The sequence below is a fragment of the Podarcis melisellensis genome (assembly GCF_964234715.1).
Source record: "Podarcis melisellensis genome assembly, chromosome: 10".
NCBI lineage: Eukaryota > Metazoa > Chordata > Lepidosauria > Squamata > Lacertidae > Podarcis > Podarcis melisellensis.
In genome coordinates, this window is record NC_138542.1 from 2,502,872 (window position 1) to 2,527,905 (window position 25,034).

General features: G+C 44.4%; 1 protein-coding gene across 5 annotated transcripts in view; it reads right to left on the reverse strand.

Moving 5' to 3' along the window:
* Window positions 1-25,034, reverse strand: part of FRMD4A (FERM domain containing 4A) — a gene marked incomplete at its 5' end in the record, with an annotated part of 413,106 nt that overhangs the window by 253,378 nt on the left and 134,694 nt on the right. The window contains one exon of one of the 5 annotated variants that reach the window (XM_081927639.1): window positions 24,093-24,279. The exons of the other annotated variants lie outside the window; for them this stretch is intronic. Coding sequence (XP_081783765.1) covers window positions 24,093-24,185 — 93 coding nt within the window. Of the gene's footprint in view, window positions 1-24,092; window positions 24,280-25,034 lie in introns of those variants that run through there. 5 annotated transcript variants of the gene reach the window in all.

Here is a 25,034-nt window from a genome sequence, read left to right on the forward strand (position 1 = left end):
GATCTTGCTCCCCCCCCCTTTGTTCTTGTTCCCAGGGAAACAATCATCCAGTAATCCCTGCTTCATTCACATCTGACTTCCATAATATAATTATTTAGAGCTTTTCCTTCCACAATGTAGCTTAAGAAAAGCCTTGCTAGATCAGGCCAAAGATCTATCTGGTCCACCAGTCAGTCTGCTTTCCGCACTGGAGAGCCAGATGCTTCTGGGCGTGAGATGTTGGTCGCAGTCGTCCCAGAGTGTTGTCTCCAGCAGCACCTGGGACGCAAGAGGTACAGTGTCATTGCCATTATAATGGCAGGGCTGACATTTCTGACCCAACATCTTATGGTAAACAGGGTCTGTCACCATAGGAATTTTCTCTCCTATAAGTCCAACCAACTAGTTGTAAAGACTGCTGCAACTGTGGGAGGCTTCTACCACTATTTGGAAAGCATTACTTAAGACTGAAATTGCTCTACATATTATTACATAAAATAGGATTATGCTACAAAAGTACAGTGGTGCCCCGCAAGACGAATGCCTCGCAAGACGGAAAACTCGCTAGACGAAAGGGTTTTCCGTTTTTTGAGCTGCTTCACAAGACGAATTTCCCTATGGGCTTGCTTCGCAAGACGAAAACGTCTTGCAAGTTTCTTTCCTTTTTCTTAACACCATTAATACAGTTGCGACTTGACTTTGAGGAGCAACTCATAGAACGCAGTGTACATAGTAGCCTTTTTTGAGGTTTTTAAAGACTTTGGTGATTTTTGAAGCTTTTCCAAAACTTCTTTTGCAGCCATTTGGTAAGTTAAGCTTTTAAAACTTTTTTTGGGGGGGTTGGATTTTGGGTTGGGGTGTTTGGAATTCAAGGACTTGGTGTTGGGGAGAGGTTTGCAAGAATCTGGAAGCTTGTGTTTTTTTCCCTGCATTTTTAAGATTTTCTGTGACCATTGGGCCACTGCTGTTTTTTTAAAAAAATTCTGGATTTGAATTTCTGTGTGCTGGGTGGCTGGGGGAACAGTTGGGGAGGGGTTTGCAAGAATCTGGAAGCTTGTGGGTTTTTTCTGCATTTTTATGGTTTTCTGTGACCATCGGGCCACTCTGCTGTTTTTTAAAAAAAATTCTGGATTTGAATTTCTGTGTGCTGGGTGGCTGGGGGAACAGTTGGGGAGGGGTTTGCAAGAATCTGGAAGCTTGTGTTTTTTCCCCTGCATTTTTAAGATTTTCTGTGACCATTGGGCCACTCTGCTGTTTTTTAAAAAAAATTCTGGGTTTGAATTTTGAAATGCTATTTACAGTATGTGTGACTTTAAAGAGCACTTAATAAACTCTTGTTGTACCAAATTTGGCTTTGTTTGGACTTTTTTGACCATAGGAACGCATTAACTGATTTTCAATGCATTCCTATGGGATTTCGTGCTTCGCAAGATGAAAAATTCGCCAGACAAAAAAATTCATGGAACGAATTAATTTCGTCTTGCGAGGCACCAATGTAATTTATTCCAGGCAAAGATTGTGGAGCTGAGTTGGGGATGGGGGCTGTTTCCATATAGGACTGCCACATGGCCAGTTTCTTCCAATACCTCATTTATTTGCAATGTCCCACACCTCGAGACATCTAAACATTAAAGTAAAACAACAAAAGGTGATAACCATTATTCCCCTGCCATTGGGTTAAATCAGGAACCAGAGGCTGCTGAACTCCAACTCCCAGCCTCTCTGGCCATTGCTAATGCCTGTTGAGGCCAATGGGAGCATTAGCTCAGCAATATCTTGAAGCCAAAAGGTTCCTTATACCTCGCCTAACCCATTTGTCTTCAAATAGTGGAGCTAGGGGTGACTAGGAGTCACAATTGTGTGAGAAACCCTTTAAATAAATTTTGCTACCTTACTGAAACTCTTGGCACACCACTCAAAATTCTAAGGCATTTCACACAAGGACAACACACTTCAATTGTTGCATTAAGCAAACTTTGTGTAGTAGTCACTGCATTCGTCCATTTGTCCCGCCACTTTCCCCGGGAAAACCCACTCTTTACTACTAAATCAGAACAAACATCTATTGGCATTGCTGCATATTTCTGTTTGTTCCACTTCAGCAGTAAAGCAGGGAGACCAGTGGGAAACCTCTCAGAACTGTGCCTAGAAAGTATGAGAGAAGTGGAAAACCCCTTGGAGCCATGCTTTCTAGACACAGGACAAGTGGAAGTGTGGACAAGCCCTGAATCGTGACCTTTCCCAGAGTGGGTTACAGCAATGACACCATGGTAGTTTTGGGTGTGTAGTGACCTGAAGCAGAGTTGTCATGTGGTGGCACCCTCCCTAAAAATACTTGTCTGACGCCAACATTAATGTTCACTTAGGTTTTTAGATACGGTGATATCTATTTTTATCCCACTGGATAAAAACACGGATTTTAAGCGTTTTTAGCATTTATTGCTGTTAATGCTCCATTGTTTTGAACTGATGCTTTTAATTGTTAGCTGCCATGGAAAGCTTTTGAAATGATTTATACATATATGTACAATATACGATAAAGAAATTTTAAAGTGAGTCTCATGTTATATGTTGAAGGAAAGGTGAGTCCTCAGCTGGAAAAGCTTATAGCTCCTGGTCTAAACACAAAGGAACATCTGGACTTTTACTAACAAACTATCAAGAGCTTCAAGATCTGCTTTAAAACATTCTCAGATTCTTGTGCATACAAGTAATTTAGGACCCTGGGAAAGTATGAAGTAGGCACTGACCCTTCTAATTAATCTTCCCTTTGCAAGAGACGAAAAAAATTTCTTAGAAACATTCCCCCCTACAGACGGTCAACAAACCATTATCCAACCTGACCCTGGAAGACATTACATTGTTCATATAATATCAGCTGGCCAGGAATGAGATCTCAGGGGTCATGGTGGATAGCTCAATGCTAACATTGACCCAGTGTGTGGCAGCTGTAAAAAAGGCCAATTCTATGCTATGGATCAAAAGTATAACAGTCAATGTCATAAAGACTTTATAGAAATCTAAAGTTCAGCAACACTTCAAATACAACAACAACATTATTTATATGCCGCCCATCTGACTTTTTTATTTATAAATTTTCAAAATACAAAAAGGAAAGGAAAGGAAAGGAAAGAATGAATAATATGATTGGTTGACTTCCCATCCATCCTTCCATGGTTTCCTTAAGTTAACAGTTACTGCTGCTGTCAGGGGCTCAGGAGCAGAGGCACAGGAAAGGGAGGAAACGGAGAGCGAGGGGGAGGAATCCGAAGGAAACATAAGCGATGACAGTGGTCCGAGGTCTCTGAGTCTTTCCAGCGAATCGGAAGACTCACAGAAAGGGGCTCCCAGGGTCAGAGCAAGGGGGACACCCCAGGAAGAAGGGGCCAGAGGGGACTCAGAGAGCAGCAGCTGGAAATCGGGACCAGCTTCCCCACCAAAGAGCAGTAGGGGGGAGGAGTCCCAGGTATCGGGATCTGGCTGCTCACCACCAGCGGGAGGAGATGAGTCAGGATTGGTCACGCCTCCATCGGAAAGAGAGGAAACGGTCGAGAGGAAGGTTGGAAGATGGGCGTGCGCGCCAAGTTCAAATGTACAGGGGAGCGGCACAGTGGGTAGCCCGGATAGAGAGCCAGGTCCTAAAGCCCGCCGAAAGGAGGGGCAGGAGTCAGGGGGGTCAGCGTCAGAGGAGTCCAGGAAGGAGGAGACCCCGGGGGGCAGAAGGACCCAGAGGAGAAAGGAGCAACGGAAAAGGTGGAGTAAGGCTAGAGTCTTAAACTGGTGTACAGGGGGTGGAGACTCAGACAGGGCTTCGCCGATCTAGCGTCTAAACGTAGGGCTGCACGCTGCGGCTTGTAAATGGAAACTGAACCTCAATAAAGACTTTTGTACATTACTACCGGCTAGCGTTGGTCCTCTGTGAGCTGGGACCTGGAGGCAGCTCTGACAGCTGCATATTCTATTTTAGCCAAATCAATCCTACATCTATATTTCCCTTCACAGAATTATAAACCGTTGAACTTACTCCAAACTGACTAGTGTCTTAATATTTTTATAATAATTTTTCAGATACTGAGGTCAAGGCGGTGGCTGCTCCTCTGCTACCACCATCGCTGCAGCATCAATGTCCTGAACGTGTAGTATTTAATTGATTGATTGATTGATTGATTGATTGATTAAAGTGTCCCCTGGTTCATTGAAAAAAATCTGGTAACCTTAAGCTAAAACATGTTATGAGTTACATGACAAAAACCAAAGAATACCAGATAGACAGACAGACAGATAGATGGGAAAGCAGGCAGATAATTAGAAACCACTTTAATGATCTTCAACTGTTCTCATTATAAATCTGAACCCAGCTTTAGGCTCAGCAAGTAAGAGGGGACCTGTTAACCAGCCTCAGCAGGACAGAAACAGCTTTATAATTTTATTTTATTTTATTTTATAGCTACAATAGCATGCAAAGAAGTCGGTATGACTTGTGACTTGACAGATGTTCTGGTTCCCCTCAGTGCCCAAGGAAATGTTACCGTATTTTTTGCTCTATAAGACTCACTTTTTGCCTCCTAAAAAGTAAGGGGAAATGTGTGTGTGTCTTATGGAGCAAATGCAGGTTGCGCAGCTATCCCAGAAGCCAGAACAGCAAGAGGGATTGCTGCTTTCACTGCGCAGCGATCCCTCTTGCTGTTCTGGCTTTTGAGATTCAGAATATTTTTTTCTTGCTTTTCCTCCTCCAAAATCTAGGTGCGTCTTGTGGTCTGGTGAGTCTTATAGAGCGAAAAATACGGTAGTTAGATGTTCATTAAATGGTGGTAAGTAAAATGAATTACATAGATTCCAGGTACACATGCACACAGGAACACACTATCTAATGCAAAGAACCCACTGGCAGCAGCTCTGCTCCACGTACACAGGTCACCAGAAGGATATATTCCTTGGTCTGTGTCACACTATAGACATCCTTGAATCAATTACTAAGCTGAGCAGAACAGATGCATTTAGCATGTTACGTTGTGGAGCTGTGTGCAGTTGAGCAATTTAGCACCCAGCACACTGTTGGCACTAAATCAATGTTTAGTAGTACTACCTAGTCAAGGTAATACTACCCATGGGAGACTAATTTTTGCATTCCAATGTAAGGTCAGGTAAATTCACTAACAGGGATGTATGAACACGCCTCAATCCATTCCAATAGTCATTTGCACTTTCCTCTGGTGTTTTCCATTCTGCTGCAAATGATTTATTTTCCACAAGTCTGTGTTCCACTGATTGTTTGCTGATGTGGAAATATACCTATTTTTAAAATTAGTTTTTTACATAGACGCATATATCTGCCATCAGTATATATGTGCAAAGCAATCACCTGCATGTCCTCTTTAAAAGTGAATGACACAGGGAGTCATTTGTAGCAAAACAACAACAACAAAAACACCCAAACAAAAATCCCCTTGACACATTGATGACAAAATTAATGAACTGTCTGATTGCCCATCATAAAACCATGTATGGCTGCAAAGCTAATAGTGTCTACTCAAAAGCAAGTCAATTGAATTCAGTGGGGCTTCTTCCCAGGTAAGTAGAGTTAGGACTGCAGTTGCTCTTGCTACCTTGAGTTCAGCACAAACCTATCATCCTCTCTCTCATTTCATGCATCCTGAAAGGACAGATTAGTTATAAGTCACAAAAACTTTGGAGCGTGGGTAGGGGAAAATAAAATTTAAATGTAAGTTTACTTTTAAAATGAGGGTATAGGGTAGTCAAAAAATCCAGATTTCTCTTTGACAGAGAAGTTAGGACTTTAACTGAGAAGCAGTTAGCAAGACTGTTCACTTTCCTTGGTGGGTGGTGTTGCAGCCAGGCCCCAGAGCACACAAGTGATCCAGCTAATAGCAGGTCAGATCACCAGGCTGCCATCTATTGGCCAATGTCGGCAGTCCTTGGCAGGTGTTCCCCTTGGCAGGGCCCAGCTGGCCAATGGGGGCACCGGAGCCCGCTCCTAGGGGTCCTTAAATTGAGCCCTGCCCAGCAGTCTTTCCTTTCCTGCCAAACCACTGTCTACTGTAACCAAGTTGTGGCCATATTCAGTCTAAAACCCCAATATGCTGTTGTCCTGTGTGGTTATTCATGTTCCCCTAGGGAACTTTGGGGTCACGGGGTCTTGGCACAGAAGAAAGATAATTTCTTTCCATGTTAGAAAAACAATAATGAGTGATAGAGCCCATGCTTTTTTTGTTTTGTTTTGAAATTCAAAATAGGAAGCAGATTAAGGATGACATTCTATATCCACTTAACTGGAAGGAGCCATACTGAATTCAATAGGAATTACCTCTGACTCGGCATAGTTAGGACTCACCATCTCTATCCATGGCTCATACATGAAGAGCAGGGTTAGTCTATTTTCAGAAGTCCCTGCACACTGCCAGCAGGTGTTTCATGCCAACCACTATTCTTATGTCCCCTCTCTGTGCCTTGAGGGGGCGCAAGGGCACCTGTAGAATCAAGTGTCACATGAAAGATCCTGTGTGCAGTGCATGAGATGGAGGATATCTGCTCTACACCACAGAAAGTGGAATCCCATCTCCAGGGCTGGCCCAAGCCATTTGTCTGCCTGAGATGAAGGACAAGATGGTATCTCCTTCCATGTGCAGAGTGGCAACTGAATCTCACTTACAATGGGGCAGCACCATCCAGTGCACCTGAGGGCGAGCTTCGAGGGCACAGTTCTGCCCTCCCAACACTTTGCCACCACTCCCTACACCCCTTAGCAAATGCTGCCTGAGAATCTAGCTATATTGACTTCATATTCTATAGCCTCTTTGATATATGTCTTCCCTTCCTCCTGCCCCTTCTGCAATATAGATTTAAGCAGGGGTACGGTGGTGTATGTCCAGTTGTGTCAGGCTACCAAGTTTGAGCTCAATTTCAGATTGACGCAGACCCAAGAGATGGCACCGCAGCAACTCAAAACTTCTCAGTGCAGATGTTTGCAAGCAGGTTAATGCAACCCGTCTCCAGGTGTCTACACCCAGTATATCATTTAAAAGTGAATGGCATAAGACAGGGGGGGGGGCTTTTGGCTGGCTGGCTGGCTGGCTGGCTGGGACAAATACAGCCCTTGCAACTTTTCTCTCTCCCCACCCCCCAGGATTCTGCCCAGGCCACACCCCTTACTGGCCCTGCACAGCACCCTTCTGGAGTGCGTTCACCTGGCTCAAGTGCGTCCTGGAACTATGGCAATGGCTGTAGGTGGATATGTAGGAAACTCCCAACCTTTGCAAGGCTGGAATGTAGCCCCCTATGCAAAGCTAAGAGTCACATCCATTGCTCTGCCACTTTTGCCTCTGGACACACTCTCTGTGGGTATGTGGCCAAGGGCGCAAAATGTGGCCCACAGGCAGAAAATGGTATTCCACCTCTGGCACAGGATAATGGCATTTTTGTGCCAACCTCAATGAAATTATTAAAAGATGCCCCTCCCCCAACTTGATCTCATTTTGTTTAAGACTGAAGGATCCCTTTGGAATCCTGTTTCTGACGAAATTACATTTCTTTGCTTCATGGGATAAGGATGGCCCTATGCAAAGCATCAGGGAAGATAAAATACAGTGAAAGGAAGCAGAAATATGCCCAGCCCCACTGCCTTCATAGAGCCACAAACCTGATCACCTTCCATTATTTACCATATATCCAAACATTATAAAGAACTACTGAGAGAGAGAGAGAGAGAACACAGAGACTTGATTCTAGACACTTCATTGTCTGTAAAGAAAGCAGACAGAGGTTGTTAAGAAGGCTGAAATCGATAGCTAACAAGAAGGATTTATGATCTCGATTCAGAAACGTATGAGTCATTCCTTTTTTTGTGGTTGCTTGAAACTTCTACTGCTTCCCCATCGCCCCCTCCCAATGGAATAAGAAATTAAGAAGAAAAATATGCTATTCACTCTCCTTATCTTGATGCAAAATGAATGCAAATACTCTGTGCCACTATCTGAAACCTGGCTTCCTGTTATTAAGGAAGACATCCTAGCATTTAGCAGCACAGGAATTCCCCCTCCCCTCAAAAACTCAAGCAGAATGCCTAATGATTCTGTAGTTTGCTTCCTGCTTGTAATTAAGTAGGTCACAGCTGTGAAGCAAAGAGAACAAGAAAATACACTCAAATCACACAAAGCCCAAAGCGATCAAATCATTTGCAGCTGAAGGAAATGGCAGCTTTAAGAGAAAGAATGCGGGTGGTGGGGACAGAGAGAGAAGAGAACCCAATTGCAGAAGTCTGGAGTCTTAGGGCAAATGAAAGAAAATGTGAGATGATGATGAACTAGAAATCTTGATTTGGCCCAGATGCAGAAAAAATATAGGATAATTATTCAGAAATAGCTGATGCTTTGGGGAAAATAAGATGGCCTTGACAAACACCAATCCCTTACGGTATTCTCAATCTGCTCCTATTAGTATTGGATCCCAAGCGACCACTTAAACTGCCAGCTAGCTTTCAGAAGGGCTGCACAAGTGGCGTTCACATTTCAATTTTTCCTGTAACATTTCAACTAGAATGCCTTTTTTAAAAAAAGGGTTTCACTCAGGAACTATGGTTCCATTCACAGTTATAAATAAACCAGGATCCCTGGCTTGTTGTGTTTTGCCCACCAGGACTGATCTGAGATTGATGATGATGATAACATTTGTACCCTGCCCATCTGACTGGGTTGCTCCAGCTACTCTGATAGGCTTTCAACACGTATAAAAACACATTAAAACATCAAACATTAAAAACTTCTCAATACACAGCTGCCTTCAGATGTCTTCTAAAAGTTGTATAGTTATTTATCTCCTTGACATTTGACGGGAGGGCGTTCCACAGGGAGGACGGAGGCACCAGGCAGCTGATTTTGGGCGGCATGAAAAGGCAGAAAATTGCTACTTTTCAATTTATTATTGTTTTGTATTTTTCTTTCCCTCAGAGAAGTACTTCGGAATATTCTGTCTCAGGTATCAAATAACTTGGGCTGGATCTACACTGACCTTTTAAACATCATTAGAACAATATTAGAAATACCATTCCAAAACATCACAGGGCATATTCTTCAAATCAAGTGCTACTTACATCTGTTCTCTCTTGCTCCCCCCCCCCCCCGCTTTCTGGTTTCTCTGCAGCGCCCTCTGGTGTCACATTTTTATAATGTTAACAGCAGGACGTCATGTGGCTATATCATTCCTACCAGGAGAGTAGAGCCATCCTTGGTCAGTCTTAAGCACTATGGCTCTAGCTGGGGAAGGCAGAAGCACCATTTGCTGCTCTACCTGAAGCAGCAAAATGTCTTGGGCAGCCCTGTTTTACCACAAATAAACCTAACTGTTCTTATGGCACAAGCAAGGTAAGCAATTCTTAGTTTCCCACTACAGTGGTACCTCGTGTAAGTACTTAATTCATTCCGGAGGTCCGTTCTTAACCTGAAACTGTTCTTAACCTGAGTTACCACTTTAGCTAATGGGGCCTCCCGCTGCTGCCGTGCGATTTCTGTTCTCATCCTGAAGCAAAGTTCTTAACCCAAGGTACTATTTCTGGGTTAGCGGAGTCTGTAACCTGAAGCGTACCACTGTATATCCAAGCCAGAGACTGTGGTTTGTTGTTTCCTAACAAGTTACAGAATACTGGAATTGTAGAGTTGGACGGGATCTCAAGAGTCATCTAGTCCAACTCCCGTAAACCATGATGAGGCCAGAAATCCCGTGAACGCACAGCCAATAGGTTTATACAGAGACGAGTCACAAGCAACATTCTGTGGGCCAGTGCTCACTTGATTGTTGAATACATTCCCGAGAATGATGGCTATCCTGAGAGAAGTTAGGCTGTGGGAGACCAGAAGACTCTCTTCTAGTTTGTAATGTTGTGTATCTAGCAGGACATTAATTTAGGTTAAAAGCAATGAAATTCTCACACCATGATTCCAGCTCTGTACAGTAGTCTCAGCATAAGATACATCAGTACAGATGCATAAACCACTGAGATATAGCCCCGTCTTTGCCAATGAGCTGCTAACAAGATAACATTCCAAGCATGATAAAGTCTATGTATCTCTCATATTGGATCATGTGCTGCTGAGTTTTTACAATTGATTTCCCAATGCTCCAAAGAGCTATCCAGAATCAACTAACATCTGTCTTTGGAACTTTGCACACAAGTTTAGGCAATGCAGCCCAAGAACTGTAGCAGGATATGGACACCAAAATCTGAGACTCATAAAGTGTGCTAATGATGCTAATGGAACATCAGTACATGAAGGCAAGGGAGGGGCCGAGATGAGGCCACACATGTTTTCGCAAAGCACAACAACATACTAACTGGGCTATTAAAAACCTTGAGGGTTGGGGAAAGGGGTTATAAAAATGGAATACAAACATGAAATAAATTTTCCATAGTTTCCACAGACAAGGATCAAAAAGTTCTAAACATCCAAGTCCCACTACTTGTTCTGTGACCCTAGCAAAGTCTAGCTAATTAAATCTGCCAAGCTGAAGTTAAATGAACTATGAGGAGGAAGAGACATTTCTCATGTATAACAGAACTGGTGGATTGACCACTTCTGAGAAACTCCTCCTTTGAACCTCAGGCCCATGCATGTATGCATGTTATGGTGGGGGGAAGTGAAATTCTATACAGGGCTTCTGTTTTCAGCTGGTAATTCTCAAATGCAGGAATGGGAAACGTGTCGCTCTCCAGATGTTGTTAGGCTCCAACTACCATCAGCCCCAGCCAGTATGACCAATGATCCAGAAAGATGGAGTTTGTAGTCCAGCACCAGCTGGAAGACCACATGTTCCCCACCCCTGCCCTAAGCTATCCTTTTATTTTAAAACTGCTTCCTTAATAAATCCTATCCATGATATCACTTCCACAGCATGCATGTCCATTTTTTCAGTTCCCTCTGTTTTCATGCCATGGACACCCACTGCTCCAGAACATCCATTGTTTGTGAATTTTGATACGGCACAGGGGAAGCTGCGATGAGCTTTGGGCCCATTTACTGTCTATAAGAAGTACACAAATGTGTGCATCATTCCAGGCAGAAATCTTGTCAGGCAAATAAGGTGCTCCAACTTCAAGCTCTCTTGGGATTCAGTACACTGCACAAGCAGCTGTGTTATTAAGAACAAGGCTTTAATTTAATGGCAATTTATTATAAACAGGAAAAAACTTTTAAGGAACCTGCGATGCCCCCCCCCATTTTTATGAACGCTGGCTTAGAAAATTATCATGGGGAGATTGAATCTGTCCTCAATCCAACCAGTTCATTTCAGGATAAGAAGTTGCAGACAACAGAACTTCCTGTTTGGACTTGAAAGCCAGCAAATAGGCAAATGGACAAGGTATGTCCCTAATGAACAGCCAGTGAAAAACATGGCAACAACTATCAGTTCTTCCATAGTAGTTGTGGAAAAAAGCTCCCTATAAGTAAGTAAGAATCCAAATGATTGCACCATATAACCCTTGGGATGAAGAAGTTTATAGCTGTGTTCACCACCATGCTTAAACATGATCTCTGTGTCTACACTGCTGTGTTTTGATATGTTTCAAAGCCACAGTTACCCCCATCTTCCCATGGTATACATAGGGCAGTCTGTAGAAGCTTTCTCTATATTTTCAAAAGGTGCTTTAGAATCTTAGAAGATAAGACGAGGCATGCTTGCGGACCTAACTAAAGAGTTAAATAACTGAAAATCCACTCATCCTCTGTGGATTCAATATCTTGAAGCGGTTTGAGTGATAATTTATTTTTGAAATGTCTCATACTCCAGGTGTTTGTTTAAAAAAATATAAAGAGATAAAATACATATTAGCTGTCCAACAAATTGAAGAACAGCCTATAAACTTGGAAAATAAATAAATCCGTAACAGTGTTTAGATCAGTGGCGTAGCGTGGGGGGTGCAGGGGGGCCCGGCCGCACCGGGCGCAACATCTGGGGGGGGGCGCACTTGCACTCACAGCTCTCTGCCCCTACCTGGCTCCACGGGTTAGGGGGCACAAATTACTTGCCTTGCCCCAGGTGCTGACAACCCACGCTACGCCACTGGTTTACATTCACAAAGTGTGAACCATTTTTTATTCCATCTTTTTTATTCTGTTTTTTATTCCAAGAAGCTACAGTTAGAACTGTATATGGAACAACTGATTGGTTCAAAATTGGGAAAGGAGTACAACAAGGCTGTATATTGTCTCCCTGCTTGTTTACTTATATGCAGAATTCATCATGCAAAAGGCTGGGATGGATGAATCCCTAGCCAGAATTAAGATTGCCAGAAGAAATATCAACAACCTCAGATATGCAGATGACACAACTTTGATGGCAGAGAGGAGGAATTAAAGAACCTTTTATTGAGGGTGAAAGAGGAGAGCGCAAAATATGGTTTGAAGCTCAAAATCAAAAAAACAAAGATCATGGCCACTGGGTCCATCACCTCCTGGCAAATAGAAGGAGAAGAAATGGAGGCGGTGAGAGATTTTACTTCCTTGGGCTCCATGATCATTGCAGTTGGTGACAGCATTCACAAATTAAAAGATGCCTGCTTCTTGGGAGAAAAGCAATGACAAACCTAGACAGCATCTTAAAAAGCAGGCTGATCGCCGAAGAATTGATGCTTTTGAATTATGGTGCTGGAGGAGACTCTTGAGAGTCCCATCGACTACAAGAAGAACAAACCTCTCCATTCTGAAGGAAATCAGCCCTGAGAGCTCACTGGAAGGACAGATCCTGAAGCTGAGGCTCCAATACTTTGGCCACCTCATGAGAAGAGAAGACTCCCTGGAAAAGACCCTGATGTTGGGAAAGATGGAGGGCGCAAGGAGAAGGGGACGACAGAGGATGAGATGGTTGGACAGTGTTCTCAAAACTACCAGCATGAGCTTGACCAAACTGTGGGAGGCAGTGGAAGACAGGAGTGCCTGGCGTGCTCTGGTCCAGGGGGTCACGAAGAGTCGGACACGACTAAACGCCTAAACAAAATGGAAAGAAAAGCAATGAACTGAAACCAAAGCAAACATTTTTACCCCACCTAACCAGTGGGGTAAAATCCATAGGATTTTTGTCGAAATACTGTACAATGAAAATGACACTGTTCCCCACTGAAGTGTCAGTGCAACCACATTATTTGTTGCTTCTTAGGTCTCATTATTGTTTCACAAGGAATTCATCTAACATATTATGAAGAGACATTACTCACCGTTAATACTAAAACACAAGTTTATATTTATAGAATGGGTGTCACAAGCTAAGAAGACTTTAAATTTAAATTAGGACTTGCTTTATTTCAAACTTTGTACCACTCTAATTATACCTTCTATACATTGCTATCATACTGAGCATGCAAACAGCAGTGGAAATTAATCATTTGTTCTGCACCCTAAAACTTTGCATTTGAAGTCAAAATAATGTTCACAACAATGTTAATAGCTATAAGGCTTCTAAGCCTAAAGTTCTCTTTGACATTAAAAAAGAGAGCTTACAAACAACATCACTAATACACACACACACACACACACACACACACACACACATTATAGGGTTGCAATATTTCAAGAAGTAAAAATTTGAACACAAAAAGTTGTTGAGCTGCTCACGACGGAGCCTGAACCAGAACCGCCCCCCATTGTTATTTTTTTAAAAAACCAAATCCAGGTCATTTGCTTTAAAATGTAAAATTCCCCCTGGATGAGCATGTAGGACCCAGACATATGGCAACCCTACAGTAGTATTATACCAGCTGATGGGAAGTGAGGAGATGGGCTTGTTGTGCTCAGATTCTGCTTGCAGACTTCCATTGAGCATCTGGTCAGCCACTGTGAAAACAGGAAGGTGGACTAGCCGGGCTTGATGTAGCAGGGATTCCTCTCATGTGCAGACTTTTTAATTCTCTGCTTACAGCATTGTGCATATAGGATCAAGGGTTGGGGGCTGAAAGGACCACTCTTAATTTTCCAGTGAAAATTATACCACCACACTTACACCACCAGATTTACTGGTAGTCTGTTTTGAGTTGTCATGTTGTTTAAAACCATCAAAAAGTATTCAGCAGTTTCTAGGTATAGGAGCACCCAGCACTGGTGAAGGAAAAATCCAAAATGTAGTATGTTTATGGAAAGGTCAAATTAAGCCTTCTAAAATGCTGGTGCAGAGGTCAGAAAAAATAATGTCAGATTAAGAAAGTACAACTGAAGGGCAAGTCAGCAGTCGTTATGTCAAAGCACTTCCCCGTGACAGTTTTATTATTAGACTGCCTTTCACATTTTCATAAAAAGGTTCATTTGACTATATGTACTACATAGTGTCATGCATGCAAATTTTGCACTTTGAATTTCTTACAAGAAAAGAAGCCAGAATACTCATGATGGTATCCTTCTCCAACTCTTCTACAAAGTGATCAATTCATATACAGTACTTTGTGCAGCTGTTGCTGAAATGTATTACAAAGAGGCATTGCTGTTAATGAAGTTTAAAGTCTGGCACTAGCAATGTTGCTTATGAGAGCCAAAGCTCATAAAAACGGCAGCTTGAAATCCATTCAGTAAAGGTTTTATATTCCTAAAGCCAGAGTTTAAACTGATTTCATCATGATAGAGAAAAGGGGTGGGGAGCCTTTTTGCTCCCAGTGGGTGAGGATTCTTGGGGGGGAACCCCAACACAGTGCTGGATTCACTTGTGGAGGCCAGCAAGAGTCTCACCTGAGCCCAGCTGGTCCCTCTCTTCCCTCCATGCGCCTCACAGCCCCAAACTAGCTCAGAGGACCAGGTTGGGGGAACCCCCAGGACAGTACATGGGGGGAGGGGAGAACATGCTATGTGGAATTCTTCCCACACTTTCAGCACACAGGGAGACTTGTTCAACATGCTTGCCCTCCCATGGACCATGTCTCTGGCTGCACTGGGAACACTGGGGTGTGTGTACTAAATGATGTAACAAGTCTGGTTGCTGTGGAATTGCTGGTGACTGGAGACTCAACACCCCGCCCAGCAACCCCAGTGCAGCCAACCTATTTCCCCTGAGTTGTGGGTGGGGTTCTCCAGAGCTTGGCAGACCAGGAGGGCATCAGCTAAGAGCCACATTTGGCTTACAGGCCACAGATTGCCTGCCTCTAATACAGAAGGAGCCAAGCTAAAACCAAAATGTAGGAGGTCTAACACACAATCTGTGCTGCTGGATCAGCCTGAGCAAGATTTCTGGTGGGATGCATTCCCTGCAAATGCTAATAATAATAATAATAATAATAATTTATTATTTATACCCCGCCCATCTGGCTGGGCCCCCCCAGCCACTCTGGGCGGCTTCCATAGAAACCAGGAAACACTAAAATATCATACATTAAAAACTTCCCTGAACAGGGCTGCCTTAAGATGTTTTCTGAATGTCAAGTAGTTGTTTATCGTTTTGACATCTGATGGGAGGGCGTTCCACAGGGCGGGCGCCACTACCGAAAAGGCCCTCTGCCTGGTTCCCTGTAGCTTTGCTTCTCGCAATGAGGGAACCGCCAGAAGGCCCTGGGCACTGGACCTCAGCGTCCGGGCAGAACGATGGGGGTGGAGACGCTCCTTCAGCTAAACCTTTATTAGCTGCTCGTTCATTTCTAGCTATGTTAAATGTTGACAGAAATCCACTGCAATGCAACTGAGCTGTGGTTTAGAGGGGCTAACTGGTCTGCTCCAATGCAGTTTCCATTTGCTTTGACGGAACTTGTACAGCTTATGTTCCTGGCAGACTGTTCCCAGATATAGCTTTAAGAGCAGTCTAGTCAACTGCATGCAATAATCTGGCAAATTTCAGTAACAAGACAAGAGGAATGCAAGAAATGAATTGCTCAATAGTAGAAGGTCATGTTGAGAAGCCTGGGGAATGTGGGAAAATCTCCCATGGACTTCAATTTGTGAATCAGACAAGCTCTGGCTGCTGGAAGCAATACTCCAGTCACTAATGGAAGGGCTCCTCCAGAATAGTCATTTAGTAATTACAATCTTTGACTCTCTTCTGGCTCTGTATCTTTTCTCATTAGATATTTATTTTTGGAATGAACTCCTCACCCCACACTGAGTGTAAACTATTCTCAGGACCGCAAAACATATATTGATTTTGCTTTGCCTTTTTTTTTTTTAAACTCTGTGCCTGTAATGGTAATAATAGGCATCTACCAAGTTCTGTATCTCCTGCCCTTTGGAGATTCTGCGGGGCTTGAGGGAGAATGGGCAGAAGTAGAGAAGGGGGTGTCAAAGGAGTCACAGTGTAGGGTGCTGTTTTTAATTAGGGTCTTTCTATATACAGTTTTGGTTTTTTGTGCAATTGGCACATCTTCCTGAAATGCAGTACTTTTGTAGCTTCCAAAGTGCAAGAACTGCAAAGTACTGTACTTAAGCAATTCTTAAGTAGAAGACCATAAGCAGAGCGTTCTGGATCCTATTTCAGGGGTTGCAAAGCATACCCTCCAACATTCCGCAGGTAAAAATTTCTCACTCCCCTGCAACTGACCCTCCTCAACCCGCCCCAAGCATTTCCTATCAAAATAAGGGCAAGTGCCACCACAACTACACCAATGGGACACAGCACACATGCCCTCCACCGTCCTGAGCCAACCCTTTAATCCCGATTTTGTTGTATTTTATTCTTTGGTAGATTTACAAAAGAAAAAGGCACACACCAATAAATACTGTTTGTGTTGGTTCAGGCCTACTTAATCACTCCTTCTGCAACACAGGAGTTCCACAGCAGGTATGCTGCTGCTGCTGCTGCTGCTGCAGGAACAGACCCTCCAAGTGTCCCTATCTTCCAGGGGCATCCCTGATTTAGAGAAGCTGTCCAGGTTTTGGATTTGATCCTGGAATGTCCCGCTTGTCCTTAGGACGTCCCTATTTTCATTGGATAAATGTTGGAGGGCATGCAGGAATGGCTTCTTAATGACAGCAAGCTTGAATACTTCACTTTTAACTACAGTGGTACCTCGGGTTACAGATGTTTCAGGTTACAGACACAACTAACCCAGAAATAATACCTCGGGTTAAGAACTTTGCTTCAGGATGAGAACAGAAATCATGCTTCGGCTGCGCGGCAGCAGCAGGAGGCCCCATTAGCCAAAGTGGTGATTCAGGTTAAGAACGGACCTCCAGAACGAATTAAGTACTTAACCCGAGGTACCACTGTACTTAATCACCTACAGAGGATGTGAGGCCACCACTGCCATTTAGTGACCAAGCTAAGGAGAAAACCCGGCTTACTCTGTGCATGTATCAACCACTGAATCCTAGAATTATTGAGCTGGAAGGGATACAGGGTCATCTAGTCTATCCCCCTGCAATTCAGTTATCTCAACTAAATAATACAAGATGGATGGCCATCCAATCTTTACTTAAAAACCTCCAAGGAAGGAGAGTCCACCACCTCCTGAGGGAAACAGGAGGGAAACACTGGCAAACAGCTCTTACAGTCAAAGTTTTTCTGAATGTTGAGTTGGAATCTCTCTTCTTGTAACTTGAAGCCATTGGTTTGTGTCGTACCCTCCAGAGCAGGAGAAAACAAGCTTGCTCCATCCTCCATGTGAAAAGCCGTGAGATATGTGAAGATGGCTATCATATCACCTTTTCTTTTCCAGGCTAAACATGCCCAATTCCTTCAACTGTTCCATCTATGCACTTATCTTGCCCTGCTGCATTTTGTAAACACAAACGTTCCTCTTGCTTGTTATTGACAAGTTCTAGAAATGGGACGAGGCAGGAAGCACTTGCTAGAAGCCTAGTGTGCATCTGATGTGCCCTCCGCCCTTTAAGCGAACAATCCACCTAGGGGCACTAGGTAGGTTCTGAGAGTTAGCTGACTCTGTAGTACCACGGTCTCCAGATCAACAACTTGGAGGTAGGGATGCCAAGCCAACGTTTAATTCAGCCCTGTTTTGAATCCGGCGACAGTTTGTGTTGAGCCTGGCATGCCTCCATTTATCCCTCAAGACACCCATTGCATCATTGTCTGATATTGATGTTTCTTTTCCAGTCCATGCAGTTGAAAACCACACCCATATATGTAAATTTCTTAATGGTTTCTCTTTGGCTGATAGGCAGTGTAGTTAATCCCCTACACTGTAGCTTACCACTCCCGTGGAACTAATGGTCAGTTTTGCTGTGAAGTGCATGCAGCTTTAATTCCAGATATTCTTCCATGCAAGGTTTTCTGCATGGCAACACTCACACATGGGCTTTCAGGGGAGGCTCAACAAGGCCGGCCACCACCTTGGGGAGGCCCAATAGGGCCCTCCACTGCCATATTGCCAGCAGGGCCTGGCACATCAATATGGGGGAGGGCCTCAACCCCATCTGCACATACTTTTTTTGGGGGGGGGGCTGCATTGTCCCCGGCCAATGGCACCAATGGTCTGGCCATAGAGAGTTTTGCTAGCTAGCTAGGCTCCTATCACACTGTTCTCTCCAACACAGATTGTGGGAAGGGGAGCACTGGCAGGGGTTTAGTGTTTGTGGGTTGAGGGAGGAAGAATTCTTATTTTAAAGAGTGTGTGGGGAACTGCATCTCAGCCACACGGCTCATGGAGGTTCCATGGGCAGAAACACGACAGACTGGTGGGAATGTTGCTTTATAGGGGTGGGGAACTTGCACTTCAGATACAGCACAACTGCATATGGAGGTTTCACAAAGAATTTTGCTTCAACGAATCTGGTAAATTACATTATTCAACAGAAATATCACCATCCACTTTTCCCCCCTGTTTTGGAGCTCTATGGCTATCATTTTGTAAAAGCAAAGCAGTAGTAAGGTAAAGGTACCCCTGCCCGTACGGGCCAGTCTTGACAGACTCTAGGGTTGTGCGCTCATCTCACTCTATAGGCCGGGAGCCAGCGCTGTCCGCAGACACTTCCGGGTCACATGGCCAGCGTGACGAAGCTGCTCTGGCGAGCCAGAGCTGCACACGGAAACGCTGTTTACCTTCCCGCGAGTAAGTGGTCCCTATTTATCTACTTGCACCCAGGGGTGCTTTCGAACTGCTAGGTTGGCAGGCGCTGGGACCGAGCAACGGGAGCGCACCCCGCCGTGGGGATTCGAACCGCCGACCATGCAATCGGCAAGTCCTAGGCGCTGAGGTTTTATCCACAGCGCCACCCGCGTCCCTAAAGCAGTAGTACCATGAACCTATTCAGAAGCATGAAGATTTTTATTTATTTACATTTTATATTATATTTATATATTCTTTCCACACATGAATGGAACAGTGGCAGTATTATCACATGGCCAACCGCTCCCGATCCTAATGTGGGGAAAATAATTATTATTCTGGCAGCCATTCAGGCTTCCCCAGCTTGGACATTCCTACGGCTGCAGTCTTCGCATACTCCGTTCCTCCAGGATACGGAAAAGATGGTACCAGAGGAGCCCCTTTGCTTGCTGCGCGACTACTGTACAGGCTAGTGCTGGGGCACATGATGGGTGGCTACTGGGCAAGTGGAAGGAGCGGGAGGGCAGCTGGGCAGGTGCAAACTGGGGTGGGGGTGGGCATGAGATATGGTGCAAAAGTCATGCAAGCCTCAGTGGAAAAGAGTAGTCAAACAGCCCCAAAACACAAGCAGCCAGCAGCACAAACAGAAAATCTCTTTGATATATGAGGCTATTCCAATGGGAGATGTTGCGTAGCCCACCCTAAGGCTAGAGATGAACAACAGCACTCGCACCCCAGAAGAATACAAATGGCAGACAGGACTACACAGAAAAGACACCCCCCCACACACTGAACTTTGGGAAGCTGCATCAAACATACAAAATGCAAAAGTGCTACAGTGTGTGAAAAACATTAAAATCAAGATTCCAAAACAAACGTGGACATTACGTAACTATTACATATTTTAAGTGATTGGCCCCCACACTCCCACAACAAAAAGAGTTCCCAAAAAGCCATATGTGAGTGGAAAAAGTTAATCTGGCCGTACATTGCAAAAGAAAGAAAGGGGAGTAAAGGCCACACTTCCTGCTTGCGCGAATTTTTTTCCCATCCCTACTTGGAAGTGGTCCCAAGATTATGCCTTTCATTTAGCTTGATGGCCCCAGCTTATTTCGCCAATCTTTCCCAAATACATGCTATTTTTCAGAGCAAATGTCTACTTCTACACAATCATATGTTTCTTCTATGAATATACAGATACATGCACATTCACACACAGAGAGAAATTGGGATGGATGACTGCAATGTTGGTTTCTCTTAATTTCTAATTTTTCCCATCTTAGTTCAGTTCTACACATTTCCATGGGAAATGGCGGGGTTTTTTAAGCCTCCTGAAAATTTGTCAGCACTAAAGTGCAAATTTCTTCTAATATAGAGATTTTAGCATGCAATTTTCACTGATAAACCTTTTTTATTGAATTTTTGCTAATATAATGCATGCTGTGTTATTTTCACCAATATATGCAATTTTTGCCACATTGTTCAATTGGAGAACTGCATCACAAAATTTGGAGAAGTGTGAATTTTGAAGAATATGTTTGCTTCCTGTTTGGGTCCAAGAAATGTGGATCAGGTAGTTTTTCATTAAATTCCAAATCTGTTGAATTTCTCCCACATCCCTAAATGGCAGGAGCCGTTTCTCCTCAGATGACTTCTGAAACCTCTCCCCTGATCTTTCCTTCTCCTCTTCCTCCTGATAGTGGGAGGAAGTAATCAGCTAATTAATGCTGTCCAGATGGAGGGTCAGTCAGGGACAGTTAAGGCGCTAGTGTTTGTTGTCTCTTTTTAAATGCCATGCAAACATTCGTGAAACTAATGCCAGTTGATCCTCTGCCCGCCATCCTCTGTGTGCCATTTATCTCCTTAAGGTTTACTCAGGTAAGCATCTGGCTCAATGGGAAAGGCATTAATGAACACGCCAGAAGAAGGTTCATTCATATAACTGAGAACAGAACATTGCTCGGGCTTTATTCACCTCACTTTGCAATTTCACTAACTTTAACACAAAGAACCATGGCAGTTCAAAGGCCATCCTTACCATAACTTCACAAGCCTGGTTTTATTTGGATTTTCTGGCTTCCCAATCTCTAGAGTTTTATTTTAAGATGATATGATCTCATGGACTGGCTGGACACAGAGGCGTGGGGGGAGGAAGCAGTTGGGAAAGCCCCAGGGGAAGAAGGCTCAGAGTCCAGGGATTGGTGGTGGGACAACAATGAGCGGCCAGTGGGAGAAGACTGGGAGGAGGGGGGAGCTGAAGAGGTAACGGGGATCAGTGAGCAGAGGAGCGAAACCAAGAGGCAGAAGTGGGGCAAGCTGGTGAAGAAGCCAAGGTGTCTCCCCCTCCCCTAGAAACAGGCCTGTTGGCATAGAAGCAGACTATGTAGGAAGGACCTGGAGGAGGAAGAGATTTAGGTAGCTGTGGGAAGGCGGGGATCTTCAGCCTCCACAACTGCCCCAGAGGGGCAAGACCTACCAAGAAGAGTTGCTGTGCTCATTAGGCCAGGCTTACCTGAGCAGGCTAGTTTCTGCCAATAAAGAGGGAACTTACATACCCCATGTGATTTATTGCTGGTTGGCTCCCTGACACATATGCCATTGGAAGGTGATTGCCACCTTTGCTGGAAACCTTGCTAAATGCACAGAAGCCTTGCTAGAAACACTAAAATAAAAAAATCTTCTCTCTCTCTCTCTCTCTCTCTCTCTCTCTCTCTCTCTCTCTCCCTAAAATAAGAATTCAAAACCTTCCTTTCGCCTACTAATGTGCTATTTTTTAAAAGAGGGGAATGAAAGAAGCATGTTGTTAGGAAATGGTCCTTTTGATCAGACCCCTTTTAGCCAGATGACTGAGGTTCAAGGTTTTGTCTCCTTGGGAACCCTGCTTAATCAGCTTCATGACATTGATGGTTTCCCTCACAAAGTCACGAGTGTGCAGTGGTGCTCAGCTGCTCTAACTGAGCAAAAGCCATGAAACAACGGCAGGATGTGACAAGCCTGGCAGTTGCTGCACAGCTGCCATGCGTGCAGAGGGCAGCCCCACTGCCCAAGGCCCCTGGATCTTGGATAGGTTAGCACTGTGTTCCAGTCCCAACTCATATGTCTTCTAGGTTTTTGGACAGTTCACAGCATAATTAACCCAAAGCTCTGAATTTACTCACTCAGGTCACTTATTAGGTCATTGCCTCTCTTCTGCCCAGCTGTTTCATGGCTGCACACATGTAGAGCTCTCCTTCTTTCATTGTGCTGCTTGGGTGATATTGAACAGAAACCAATGTGGAGAGGAGCTTGCTAAAACAGTGCAGAGATAGCCAGAGAATGGTGGGTGGGAGGGAGGCAAAAGGAGATAAGACAGCACAGGCACTAGGGTGGTGTGCCTGAGGAGTGGTCCTCAGAGATCAGCATCCACCACTAATGGCATCACCCATAGGGACGTGTGCTGGCCTTGGAGAACCTCTGCCTAGGTGCACTATGAAGACATCTGCCCCTCTCCACTGCTGCCATCCATTTGCAAGCAAGCACCCTCCTCTCAGGTATCATTCAGTGGCAGCAACCAAGTATTATAAAGCCACCACTGCTGAACACAAAGGAGCTGCAACACCTTCAGATTTTGCACAGAACTGAATCATACCGAAGCTGCCTGAACATTGCAATTTTCCATAAAGCAAATCCTCCTTCCCCAACACTCATATACAGGGGCTCAGGTTGACACTGCCTTCACCTTTTCAAGGAATTGCCTACTTGTCACCTTTCCTTCCCCACATAAAAATCACACAGTGAAAATGAGCTCTGCTCACGCATTTGATACTAATGGACCTGCTAGCTAGGGATTATGGGAGTTGTAATCCAAAAACAGGTGACGACCCAAATTTGGGAAACCCTGCTCTAGATTATACGGAGGGGGATAAGAAGCATGAGTACTCCTCTTTCAGTGTAATTCCATACAGATCAAAAGAAATACCTATCAAAAGATCTGCATATTGAAACAGGTCGCCTCTGCAGGTAACCCAACATGGCTCTAGTGTATAACAAAATACCCCACTACAGCAGTGGTAGTGGGGGGGGGGGAGAGTAGCCAAAAAGTAAAGAAGAGAGCTGTGGCACTTTAAAGATTTATTATGGCCTAAGCCCACAAAAGCTTGTGCCACGTAATCAGTATGTTAGCCTGAATCATAAGTGCAGACCATGTTTGGCCTTAGGCGCCTAGGCAACCACAAAATTTAAATGAAAGGGCTGCCCCCCCCACTCCACTTGGTGGCATGTGCACACCGTGGGGCATGTGTATGTCATGTTGGCATGCCCCTGTGATTTCTGCAAGTGACATCGGCACACCACAGGCATGCCAACATCACACAGGTGCATGCACATGCCCCGGTCACCCGCTGTCACGGGGGCAAGGTGGCACGCCTGGCCCGAATATATGAGGATCTACAACTACCCAGTAGCTGGCAACCACTTCCTGAGGACAGTGTAAAGCAACAAGGTGAACTATAGGATATTTCCCAAGTAAACCTGAACTTCAAGCTAAATAATGCACATTGCTTCGTATTTCAGAACCTTTCTAAGTCCTACTTCATACATTGTTTCTAGAATGGAATAATCCTATACATCATCTTGTATCCCAAAGCAGTAGTTACTGCCTTAGAACCTCCAGGAATACAGATTAGCTGCCCTCCCTACCCGTTCTAGCCTTGACTACCACTCTTCATCTTCCTATAGCCCTGCCCAATATCGATCACTTGGCAGTGTAAGGGAAATTCCATTAGTGCCAGTTACCATAATAAATCACGACCAACCGGCCCTAATACTGATTACAATTTTAGCTAATCTTCATTAGTGGTTATTAGCATACAGCCACAACCAGTAAATCATAACTACTGATTTGGCATAAAGACCAGAATAGCCCACATAAGTTTTATGCTATCAAGCCTGCAACTTCCAACCAGTACAGTATTAGTTATTATTATGTAGTCAGCTTGCTTGGCTGTCTGCATTGCATCACCATATAGAGGCATCACTCGGCTCTGATACCTTATGATAGCCTAAGGTTAAAGCACCATGGGTATAAAGGGGGAGCAGGATATATCCACCGGGGGTGTCTGTGTGTGAGAAGATATGTACACAAAAAATAGCTGCTTACCCTTTCTGCACTGTGTCTTCTCAGAGATCCATATGGTATTTTGAAGAGAAATTTTCGGCTCCTGGTTGGTGTCACGGCTGCCTGCACCACCATAGTGCAGCGCAAATCTCTCTCTCTCTCTCTCTCTCTCTCTCTCTCTCTGTGTGTGTGTGTGTGTGTGTACACGTCTCTGTGTGTGAGAGAATGAATGATCAGCCCAAAGAAATTTCCTCTGGGATGACTTAAGGAGTTCCCAGCTTGCAAATAACAAATGGCTCAGTGGGTTGGTTGTTTTCTCCCCGCCAAAAAAGAAACCAAATCCACTAACAAAAAACTTTAGACCATGAGTCAATATGTGGCTTGTTTGAAGTAGAGAGGGGAGGGAGAAGCCCACCCCCTTCGCAGCATGCTTCAAGCAGCGTATCTTTAGCTCTGGTTATATTTCTCCCAGCACAAAAAGACTGCTGTGCCACAGAGGTGGAAACATTCTGCTTCTGGGGGATTGTTCTAAAAATGCCAGCCTCGCTTCTTGTAGCTACAGATGGTAACCAGGTCAGTTGTCTAATCAAAGCTAAGTCAGACTTCTTTATACATGCCACCATGTGACTGTGGACCCCTTCTGGTTTGCTCTATAGTCGATCACATGTTCTCCTCCCAAACAATATCTGGTGTATCACCATCTGGTGTGGAGATTAATGTGAAATCCTATGTTCAGATTGTGCTTCCTTCCAGACATGAGAGAGCATAATAGCACACAGAGCAATCAGGCCGGGAACAAAAGGAGTCACCAGCCTGCTCAAGAGCGCAGTAAAATGACCCCACCAGGCAAAACACAGCTTAGCAGCCATGTACAGTAGACCACAACCAGCTTGATAAAGACTTTCTTTTTGCTGCCTGCCTGCCTGCCTGCCTGCCTGGCAGTTGCACCAAATCTAGGGGGTGGAGGTGTCTTCTGCACCCTCA